The 12,405-nt window shown below is 38.3% G+C and overlaps 1 protein-coding gene across 2 annotated transcripts in view; it reads right to left on the bottom strand.

Annotated features, from left to right (window-relative positions):
- The window catches only part of DOCK1 (dedicator of cytokinesis 1), a 502,791-nt gene that overhangs the window by 183,504 nt on the left and 306,882 nt on the right, over positions 1-12,405 (bottom strand). For both annotated transcript variants that reach the window (XM_089510135.1, XM_089510136.1), the window contains one exon: positions 9,656-9,750. In XM_089510135.1, the coding sequence (XP_089366261.1) occupies positions 9,656-9,750 (95 nt within the window). The remainder of the gene's footprint in view (positions 1-9,655; positions 9,751-12,405) is intronic.

Below are 12,405 nucleotides of genomic sequence, written 5' to 3'. Positions count from 1 at the left end.
AACCAAAGACCTAATATATTTCTGGCTGAATGTGAAGATTACAGCTCATGTATGTACAACTGACCCTCTATATCAACCAATTATTTATTCACAGATTCAACCATCCACAATTTGAAAATATGGTATCTGTAGGGAGTCCTGGAACCAAACCCCAGTGAATACCAATGGTGAACTTTATATCTACCTTATCCTGGATTTGGCCTATAATAATAATAATGATAATATAATAATAATTTGTATCCCACCTCTCCCTGTATTGGATCATGTTTGTGATAGGGGGCTGGACTGAAGGTGAAAGAGTTAAGCAGGCAGCCAGTATGATTCTGGTCAGCTAGGAGAAGGAGGAGAGTAGTGGGTAGGTTAGTAAGGATAACCTTTTGACTAACAGAAGACAGAGAAAAGGCAGAATTACTCAACACCTTCTTTGCTTCAGTCTTCTCAGAAAAAGCAAAGGGTGCTCAACCTGAGGAAAATGGAGCAGAGGACAGAATAGGGGAATTTCAGCACAGAATAAGTAAGGAGATAGTAAAGGAATACTTGGTTGATCTAAATGAATATAAGTCTCCAGGACCAAATGAACTACATCCAAGAATATTAAAAGAACTGGCTAATGTAATATCGGAGCCATTGGCAATAATATTTGAGAATTCCTGGAGAACAGGAGAAGTCCCAGCAGACTGGAGGAGGGCAAACATTGTCTCCATCTTCAAAAAGGGAAAAAAGGAGGATCCCAACAATTATCGTCCAGTTAGTCTGACATCTATACCAGGAAAGATTCTAGAGCAGATCATTAAACAGAGAGTCTGTGAACATCTAGAAGGCAATTCCATAATCACAAAAAGTCAACACGGGTTTCAGAGAAAGATGTCATGCCAGACAAACCTAACCTCTTTTTTTGATAAAATTACCAGTTTGGTAGATAAAGGGAATGCTGTGGATATAGTATATCTTGATTTCAGTAAGGCCTTAGAGAGGGTTCCCCATGACATTCTTGCAAACAAGCTAGTGAAATGTGGGCTAGACAAAGTAACTATTACATGGATTTGTAATTGGTTGACTCGCAGAACCCAAAGGGTACTCAACAATGGTTTCCTTTCATCCTGGAGAGAAGTGACCAGTGGGGTCCAACATGGCTCTATCCTGGAGCAAGTGTTATTCAACATCTTTATCAATGACTTGGATGACAGAATTGGGGGCGTACTCATCAAATTTGCAGATGACACCAAATTAGGAGGAGTAGCTAATACCCCAGAGGAGAGGACCAAAATTCAAAATGACCTGAATAGACTAGAAAGCTCAGCCAAAGCTAAAAAAATGAAATTCAACACAGAGAAATGTAAGATACTGCAATGAGGCAGAAAAATGAAATGCACAGATATAGGATGGGTGACACTTAGCTCAATGAGACTATGTGTGAAAGGGATCTAGGAGTCCAAGTATACCACAGGTTGAACATGAGTCAACAGTGTGATGTGGCAGCTAACAAGGCTAATGCGATTTTAGGCCGCATCAATAGAAGTATAGTGTCTAGATCAAAGGAAGTAATAGTGCCACTCTATTCTGCTCTGGTCAGGCCGCACCTGGAATACTGTGTCCAGTTCTGGACACCACAATTCAAAAAGGATGTTGAGAAACTGGAGCGTGTCCAAAGGAGGGCGACTAAAATGGTGAAGGGTCTGGAAACCATGTCCTATGAAGAATGCCTTAGGGAGCTGGGGATGTTTAGCCTGGAGAAAAAAAGGTTAAGAAGTGATATGATAGCCCTGTTTAAATACTTGAAGGGATGTCATATAGAGGAGGGAGCAAGCTTGTTTTCTGCTGCTCCAGAGACCAGGACCCGGAGCAATGGATGCAAGCTACAGGAAAAGTTTTATTGGGCCCCAGCCATGCATTCCCAGATAGACCTGAAGACACACACATTTGCTCCTTTCTAAACTCACTTTTTCCCCTTAAAATAGCACTGGGTGGGTTCTACTGCATGGGAGACAGGAATCCCTGTGTAGAAAACTTTTCCTATGTATCACAATATTTGGGAAATACCAAAGACAAAGCATTTTTCCTAAGTAGTCACGAACTATCTTGGAAAAGGCAAATAACCGATTTCTTACTCATTCACACACAAAAAAGTGTGTCATACATATTGCACTGCAAATATTTACCAATCTACAAATATTTAATCATGTAAAAAGCCACTGTAATTTGGCTCTGATTCATTTATCAATAGAAATAACACACTAGGGGACAGAAATCTAAATTGAGCTTTGTAGTATAAACTATGATGAATGTTCAGCTCTCTTCCCTAATGCATTAGACTGATTGTAGCAATATTTCTCTGTATGGTGTAAACTTCTCTATTACTATTAAAACGGATTAACAAATTTAAGTGGTACATGTACCACCACCTGTGCAGAAGACATACAGTAAGCAACAAAACAAAACCTACCTAGATTAAGACAGGTGTGCTTCCTGTGGATATTTACAGTATATTATTGTAAAATATAATGTCAGCACTAAAATGTATCTATCGGTGTAATGCCTTATACAGTTTGTGCATGGGGACATTATCACATGAGTCCTGTCTTGTGATGGTGTTAGTAAAAGTAAATGGATATATACTGGTTTGGGAGCCCTCAATATATTTCATGTCCCTTCAATAGCATGACTGTTTCAGCCATCTACAGTCTCTCAGTGCTCCCCTTTAACCCCACCTCCCTGCCTGCCCTATTGCCTAACCCATCATGCCTTTCTTAAAAATTATTATTATTATTATTATTAGTTGTTGTTGTAATGTAATTTAGCAATTATGACAATGTGATTTAGCGAATCAATGAAAACAGAAAAGGAAAGGAAGCTGAGAAAAAGAAAAAGAAAACCAGCCTATTTGAGAATAGTGAGGGGCAAGGGGGGCCATAACAGCCCAGTTCAGGTCTGCAGCTGGAAAATTTATTGCATCAGAAGACTAATGCTACAGCAGTACAACTGGTAGTTTATTGACATGTGTTCCCCATCAGTGGCAAGGGACACCCTAAACACGCTTTGGAGGCACAGCAGCAATGATTTGGAGACAACGTCATGTGATAAGTATCGCCAAAGGTGCAATTATCCAGCTTTAAATCTGATTCAAAAGGCTCATGTGATAAAGAGAGTGCTAGAAAGTCTCAACTCAGAAAGTGTAACAAACCAAAAAAAGCCCCTAAATTGTTAACGGATCTATTCAATTATATACAATACTTGAAAAGAGAGCAGATAGCTTTGAGTCAAGAAGCATCAAAACTTTGGAACAAAGAATTAGCTATCCCACCACTAGGACTGATGTAATATTCATGTGGTAATCTCATTGGCTTCTGAATGTGGAACAGGGGTGTATTTTCCTTCAGGTAGTTAAATCTATTGGCCTGCCCTACATATCACATAAAGTGTCCATGGCTTTTGTGAGAGGATCCTCAAATTATAAACAAACAAGCTTCATTTATATACCGCTTCATACTGCCTAAGCAGTGTCTAAGCGGTTTACAACTGTAAGCTAATAAGGTAACAATAACAACAAAAATTGTCAGGGGCTTCAAAGAATCATAAACCATAGAGTTGGAAGAGACCACAAGGGCCATCCAGGCCAACCCCCTGCCATGCAGGAATGCACAATCAAAGCACCCTCAACAGCTTGCCATCTAGCCTCAGTTTAAAAACTTCCAAAGAAGGAGACTCTGCCACTCTCCGAGGCAGCATGTTCACATACATACAAAATCAGTGCATATCCTCTATCTCTGTATGTGTGTAATATCACATCTGTAAGAATCAGAACAACTGCTATTTGTTTATTGATTTAATGTGTCAGGGAATGTTTTAAAACAATGGCATAAATCCAATTGTTAGTCACAATTAGATTAAATCCACCAAATACTCAATTGTTAAATCAACACTTATGTAAACCTGAATGGTAAATCAATACTTGCAAATGAGTGGATCTATTACAATTAGAACTTGCAAGTGGATTTTCGGATTATTGTTGGTGTGTGTTAATGTTCTTTATTATTTTCTAATTTTTAATTACAGGTTTAGGATTTTTAAAAATGATTGTGATAATGACAATATTTTGAAACTCCCCTTCATCCTTCCTGATGCCAAGGCAGTGTACAAACATGATTAAATTAAAACACGTTGCAATAAACACTAATTCTCCATTAACATAAGAACAGACAGGTGGGACATCAAGGGCAGCAAATACAACAGAACAGACAAAAATCAATCAGTTCGAACTGCCAGTTAAACAAATAAGACATTAGCACAAAAACTGCTATATTGGCATTACTCTTGCCCCCTGGCTATTACACAGTGGGAATACCATGATCAAAAACACACTCTCTCCCTTTTTGCCACACTATATACCTAAGAGTTTCTCTTAACACAAATCATGTGCAGGCAGGTATAGACAGAAGTATACATGTGGATCTTGGGACATCTCAGGCCTTTAAAACTAAAACCTAGAACTTTGAATTGGGGTCAGAAGGCCAAATACAGAGCCAGTATGGTTCTTTCACATTCTATATAATTTAAATGTACCTAGCTAATTTTGGTCACTACATTCTGCTTCTAAGTTGTCTTTAAGGACAGCTGTAATCTAATTGGGTGGTATCTGAACTGTGGATCACTGTGCAAGACAACTCTCAGCAAAGAATGCTTGGAACTGCTGAACAAAGCAATGCTGGAAGAAACCACTCCTACCCACCAAGGCCCATCAAGCCTCAAGTGACAAAAGTGGATCATGTAATACCCCCCAAGGTACACAGATCCCCTTTCAGGGGTAATGCAACCCTCCACAGAACAACCTGCACAGTCAAGTTTCTGGAACCACTTAAGCACAAGGTACCTTGAAACTGGAGAGCTTTCACTTTGTGTTCTACTCTGAGAGAAAGGTGGAATATAAATTAAATATAATAAATAACTTTTGTAAATGCATTTGTTCATTATCTGTTTTAAGGCAATTCAGGAAACGCTTGACTGGGGATGAATTAAAACTGTAACATTAAATATGTTGTACCCTGAATTTCTTGGTTAAATGATTTGGCGATTGATTATGAAAAGTCTTCCAGTCTGTCACAAAAAATTAATGAAGGCCCTTTTGCCAGCATAAAACTACAGTCTTTTTTGTTGTGGAAAGAAAAGAAAATGAGAATAAATAAGACGGCTGTGTGAATAAAGCAATATTTGGATCTGCAAAATCCTTGACCAGATCCCAAAAAACACTACCACAAGGAAGAAAAAGACAGCTTACAAGGTGAGAGAATGCAAATAGGAAACTTGAGCATGATGGCTTGAGAAGACAAAATGTTCTGAACAATTATGTAGAGGACTTCATCCAACAGTGTATTGGCAGAGACTGTTCCTTTTAATCATGATGACAAATGTTTTGCTTTATTTGGTCAACCACCACCAAACAATCAGTTCTTGGGCATACTGGTCGCAATCAGACAGTGACAAAAATCTAGTGGAAATCAATTACATCCTGTAATGTAGATCTTTGATTGATAAATTGTTTAAGGCACATAATATTAATTAGATTTTGCAGGCAGTGTGTACACACAGGCCATACACAGAAAAAGTAGTGTCTAACTGATATACTCCCCCCCCCCCACTTTGTATAAAGTAGATCTATGGTGCATCTACACTGTATAAACAATACAGTTTGACCCCACTTTAACTGCCATGGCTCCATCCTATAACATCCTGGGATCTGTAGTTTTGTGCAGCACCAGCATTATTTGACAGAGAAGGCTAAATACCTTGCAGTAGTACAAATCCCGGGATTTCATAGGATGGAGCTACAGTACTTAAAGTGGTGTCAAACTGCATTATTTCTAGTGCTGAAGCACCCTTACATGGCTACATCTCCAGCTTTTTGATCCTTAAGGTAATACCAAGCTATCCTTGGTACATGCTAATAATGCAAATAGTAAAGGAGTATGTCAAGATGTACCATTAGTAAGCAGTAGGGACAAAATATAAAAGGTACAATGGAATATTCTACAAAATAGAATATGAATAAAACGAGGTAGAATATAAAGAATTTGATGAAACAACCAATATTGAACCCATAGGACAAAGGTCTTATATCCTAATCTTTATTAGTAATTTAGGGGCTATACAGACCACCCCAAAGGGGCAGTCTGCAGCCACCCCTTTACTGGCTGGACTGGGGCCGTGGCAACCTCACACTGCAGCCCCGATCTGGCCTCTGGAGAGTGCAAAAAGGAGCCACAAAAAGCTGCTCTTTTTGCGCCCTCCAAGGGGCGCCATAGTCACGGTGGCATGGCTTTATGACTCCCCTTTGGTGCTGCATCATGTGGATGCAACAATAGAGGGGCATAATGATGGTGCATGCCGTATGGACCGGCATGCGCCAAAATGGCACCCTGGGGGTGGGAGACTTATTTGTGTGAAGGCACAGAGACCATGACAAAGAACTGACAACAACTCCTGTTCGGCCCCAGCCTCAGAGCTGCTTCTCATTATGAAGTACCTAAAATATACAGATGCCTTCTTGGCAGACACACTCTTGTCTAAGAATCCATGAAAACAATCTCTGTATTGAAAATAGATGTATCCATGCCACGTAAAGACCTTATCCAGAATTCTACTCTATCTGCATCTTCTGCCTTAAAATACAAGAAAATACATGTCATACAAGAAGAATGTGACAAATTACTTAGTGTCAACACAGAGAAAAAATAATGGGTGGGAGAGATGCTGAGGCCTTCATAACCAGTTCTAGGAGGACAAACGGAATACCTGAAGAACTTTCATCATCATTTGCATTTAAACGGCATAAAACAACCAGATCATGAAAGTTTAGAAGAAACATTCACATTAAATTCCAAATAGTATAATCTCCATACATTCATATGTGCATATAGCACTTCAAAGATTTTAGGAGAACCTGTTAGCCACAACACTTTGAGATGCACTATCATGTATAAGAAAAGGCTACTTTGAGACGCACTACCATGCACAAGTTCAAAATCAAGTATCTATTTATCCATTATATGAACTAATTTTTGAAGCCATTTAAAAATTGTATGACTGTCAATAATAACTGAACACACAATTCAAAGATGTCTGCCTTCATTTTAATTAAATTCTATGGCCACAATAAAATTAATTTGGGAGAAGCTTTTCTGTCTCTTTTGCCAAGACAGAATAGTTCAAATATTTTGGCACAGGTGCAACTGAAATCTACGAGAGAAATAAAAACACATAAGTCACTGCAATCTAAAACTGAATTTTACTGAGGCTTCTGTGCTGCAGAAGTGATTTGAGGTCACAGTCCTAAGAACATAATAAAAAATGAAAGTTCCTTACACCTACATGTAATGAGTACTTCAAGGAAGGTCATTCTATATTCACACACTCAGGACAGCATGACACATTTCTTATTCTCCAGAACAGTTAAGAACATGAAGGACTAGAAGCTGAAGGGTACTTCAGGTACAAACATCTTATATCTGGGAAACACTTCAAAGCAAACATTGATAAAAGTAAGGACTGAGTGTTGGGGATCACCATGGATGCAGACCAGTTAGAAAATCTGTAAAATATGTGAAAATGAGAGAAGCAGAAGGAAAACGAGAGGAATCATCTTTCAACAAAATGTTTATATTTGAGTTCATAGAGCTAAAGAAAGAATTGTATGTAAAAGATATTTGGTGTATACAACAATAAATATTTTAGTAACTTGCTAGAATCTAATTAAATCAAGCAGTGGACCAACCAAAGAAGATGATAAGATGTGATAATTCTTGAATTATGAAAGAGTACTAAATTCAATGTCCATGTCCTTTCACTTAATATACTACAAGATATACAGTTTACATAATTATAAACAAAATCTGTTGGGAGAGTTGCAACCATACTGACATTCATGTAAGCTGCAGTCCTCCCATGAGAGATGAGATGATGCTATTTGGTTAGTGGTTAGTCTGCACTGTATGGCATGACTGGATGAATGCATGCCCAGTGAATGGAAAACAAGATCATGAAATAAGTGATAGTGAGGAGTAATAAATGACACAATGAGAAGTGCTTTTATCACTCTACCCAGTCCACATAACTGAACCACCATCACCAATTACAACATGGTCTCTCCTATTTTAGTTTCTCTGTTTTTCAGTTCCAACTCAAAAGGACGCATTGTGTTTATCAGACCAATGTTTAATCTCTGAGATGGCTTATGGACTTTATCCCACAGAGGCAAGTGCCTGCTCCCACTTCAACCACAGCTGCCATTGCTTAATTACTAAGATCTTGTAGAGTGTCCTAGTTGCTCTCATTGATCATAAAATAAAACATAAGGGGAGGCATAGGAGAGAGTCAGAGCCTCAATTTTAGTTTATACTTTCAAAAGTTGGCCCTACCCCAAACACTACACGTGCACACACACCAAAAGTTATTCAGCTACAGAAGAGAAAAGGGAGGAGGACTATGCCATAGCTAGGCCATCCACTGTCAGAACCCTGTATTGTAGTTCTTCTTGGCTTCATTATGAGTATACTTCAAGCACGCAAGAGCACTTGTACACATGCACAAAGAGCAATGAAACCAACCAACACAACCTGAAATACAACAATAAGTAGAATGCAGAGCCAGTGCCTCCTTTATTGATTATGGTTTATACATCGTGAGGCACAGGAGGATCAAGAGAAGGAAGGAGGGCTTGAGGAAAATGAGGTAGAGCTATATAGAGTGGCACCATTGTGAACATAATGACTGATACCACTATGCATATCAAAACAGAAGTCTGGAGAGATTATCACATGGGGGATGGGGCGTCATTGTCCCATCCCTGTCCTGTCCTTCCCACGCGATCATGGGAAGGACTTTCAGACAACGTTGCGCTTATCCAGACTTTATCCCGTCTGGAAAGCACAAGTGACAGCGAACACATGAAAGACTTTCATATGACGTCACGCTGATCCTGTCATTGTCCCATCATTGAAGTGGCATTGCCCAGCATTTTGCATTAACGGGAGTTCATGTTAATGCAATGCCGCTTCAATGATAGGATAATGACAGGATCAGCGCTACATTATGAAAGGCTTTCGCATGATTGTTATCATGGACAGGATAAGTACAGGGGAGTGATTATGTCCCTATCCTGTCTGCATATGATAATCTCCTCAGTCTCCCCCAGTTCTTGAACTGCCACCATTCAGCTATTTTTCCATGGAGTATTTTATACCTCAGACTCAAGAGATTTTCAACACCAGATTCAATCACAATGGGATAAATTATAACCGTTTTATAAGAAATGGAGGATTTGTGATTGAAAGAATGTAAAACACCTATATTATACAGCTGCCACTACAGTTATATGACATATTTTTCTTCCTCCAAGTGAAATCCAGTTGTTTTGAAGCTTAAAAAAATATTCCTTTGACTTGTGATACTCCAGAAGATCAATGTTATATTGGAAATATATTTAATAAAATGAGATATCAAGAGAGTTACTTTTTCTTATGAAAACACATTTGCATCAAGGGAGAGATTTAAGATTCTCAGCATATGTATGCAGGCATGCACACAGCCATCCAAATATACACACAAACGTACATATCAGTAACAGAATCTTTCAAGCAAGGTTCAGTGTTTCCTCTGTACTTACTTATTCTGCATCATATTCATTATAACCCAGTCAGAGGGATAGACATTCTTCCCAATGAGATTCTTGAACATGATAAATGTCTCCATCAGAAAGTCCTTAAACAAAAAAGAGAAGAGAAAGATCACTATTTTAGATTTAAAAATGGCCAGATTACATTAATGGCCAGATTAAAAGACACATCTAACTGGACAACTAAGGCAAGATGAACCAGCTTTGTCTCAATAACTGTGCAGCAAATTATATCTTAGAGACCGAGTATGCCCAACAATACCATATTGTAATTCACAAATTACATATTGTTAATGTCAATAACAAAAACAAAAGCAAATGTATAGCAAAATAAGTAAGAGCAGAATAAAAAGAGATAAAAACTGAAAATAGTTTCAGTGGAAATGTGGATGCAAAACAAATGTATCAGACAGACACTATTCATATATAATATTTCAAGACATTGGTGGATAATATGAGATTGGTGGATAGTATGAGAGCTGAACATTGAAAATGTTTCGTTACACTCAGGGGGGTAGCGGTGGAGAAGAAACAAAATGAGAACAAATTTTCACCCCACATTGCTTTCTGAACCTATGGGAATTTGTCATGCATGTAACTGTCTTAAAACCTGTTCTGTTTGCATTCTCTTGGTAATTTTGCCTGCCCCTTCTTTTTGGCTGCCTAAGGTTTATTTCTAAATGCTGAGCTACAGTTTTAAATTACTGCAGTGGCAGAAATCGGGGAGTGACCGAAAATATTTGTGGGGAGGGGGCAGAATTCTTATTTGAAGGGGCAATGTTCTTATTTTGTTCCCTGTTTGTAACTACACATCTTGTTACACTGTAATTTATCTGCTTTAATTTGGAAAAGTATTTAATGTTATGTTGCAAAATATTACTTACTGAACTTACAGTATTTTGTTATGCATGTAACAGGCTGAAAAACTAACTAAAAACTTCAGCATTCACAAAAAGAAAAGACAAAAGAAAAGAAACACACACATTGATTTTCAGTCAAATCACTAAATTTAAATAGTGGCAACTATGCAGTCTCCACTGGAATGACTCCGCCTCAGACATCAGCAAAAAAACGTATTTTTATACAAGTAGAATGACCTTGCAGAGAATCTGTAAGTGACAGTGGTTAATGTGCATTGTGTGCACATTACATAAGAGATTTTTAATTCTGGGCACATACTCAACAAGCCCAGTAAATGTATACTTAAAGTGAGCAAACTGCATACTTTAGTACTATCCCCCCCCTCCCAATCTCCTGGTAAGGTTGAACAATTTCTTCCTCCTGATCAACCTTAATGTTTTTCTGATGTATCATAAAGCTTTTCTTTCATTTAGATGTCTGTTTTCTTCTTGCATAAAATGTTTGGTTTCCTTGCTACTTTGCTTCATAACTGAGGCTTCAGTAGGATTTATGCTGATGTGACTGGAGGCAGAATGAGCTGTGTAGAGTTAACTCAGAAAATTTTATGATTTCAGGTGCACATCACCTTAAAGAAGATCCCATTTCATACTTTATTAGTTGTTTTACATGCTTCAACTACTGGGTTTTCACATCCCCCCCACCCAAAAAAATCTAGCAAATGAATAGCCATCGTTTTACAGACTGACTTGTATACTTTACTAATCACGAACATGGAGAAACAGATTATTTGCTGATGCAGCTCCGCATGTTTCATCTGTTTACATTCACACTTTAGTCTCATCTTATAATCAGAAGAAAAAATGAGCTCATTCATCGGGCTGTAGGCTGTAGCAGAGGAAGAGACCAGAAGCAGAGTTATTCCAACCACTCTGCTGAGAAAACAGATGTACTGGCCTCCTCCTTTAAATGTCAATATAGCAGCTGCTATCCCATTATATTGAAACCTTCTCATGTCCCTGTCGGTGGGTACAAAAGGGAGAGATTCCTTGGCAATAGTCTCACATCTGGGAAACACCTAGGGTTTGTCAGGTCCTATATTACAGACATTCATACTTGCCTTAAAGGCATAATAGGATTTTACTGGGCTGCTGTTGGTTTTAGCAGTACTTATTGTTTTTTAGTGTCTGGACCTTGTATTTTTAATGTTGTTGCTATTACTGCTTAATGTTTTAAGATTATCATTATGTGAGTTTTACTTTGGAGGCAGCTTAAAAAGTTTTTTTTCTGGAAAGCAGCTTGCACATTTTTAAAATATATTATTACATACAATGCATAATATACATGAAAATACATAACTGCTGCAGCACATAAAACAAAAATTTAAAGGTGTCCACTACAGTTCCCCAACCAGACAAGGTAACTGCTAGCTACTCTTGAAGATCCAAGATGACCCATCAATATTCCAGTGCATACTGATTTTCACCAGAAGCCTTTCTGCAGTTTTGGAAGGTAATTCCTAAAATACTCTTCCCCAAAGAGTATTACCGTTAACATCAATTTCTTGCCCGCTCCTATACAAGATTTTGCTTTCCCCTGGGTAGCTTTCCTTCCACATATTTCTTTGAGAAGGATATTAGAAAAACATCCTCAGACAACTAGCCCTCCCTCCAAATAGTAACTATCCTGTAAACAGGTACAACTAGCAGCAGTAGTTGTAATTGTACTGTTTCCTTTCTACTTAAAAGAAGGGAAATACAAGACTGAGCAAAACTTAACAGCTGATGGTGGTGGATCAACAGATTCTAGCAGAATAGCTGATCCACGCTTCCAATTGCAACCCTCCTCCCCAGTTGCATCCCCAAAACTTTTACCAGAAGGCC

This window comes from Sceloporus occidentalis, unplaced genomic scaffold, assembly GCF_023333645.1.
Source record: "Sceloporus occidentalis isolate IW3139 unplaced genomic scaffold, rSceOcc1.0.p SCAF_2, whole genome shotgun sequence".
NCBI lineage: Eukaryota > Metazoa > Chordata > Lepidosauria > Squamata > Phrynosomatidae > Sceloporus > Sceloporus occidentalis.
Note: the sequence above shows the minus strand (reverse complement) of the source record. Positions and strands in the feature narration are given on the sequence as shown.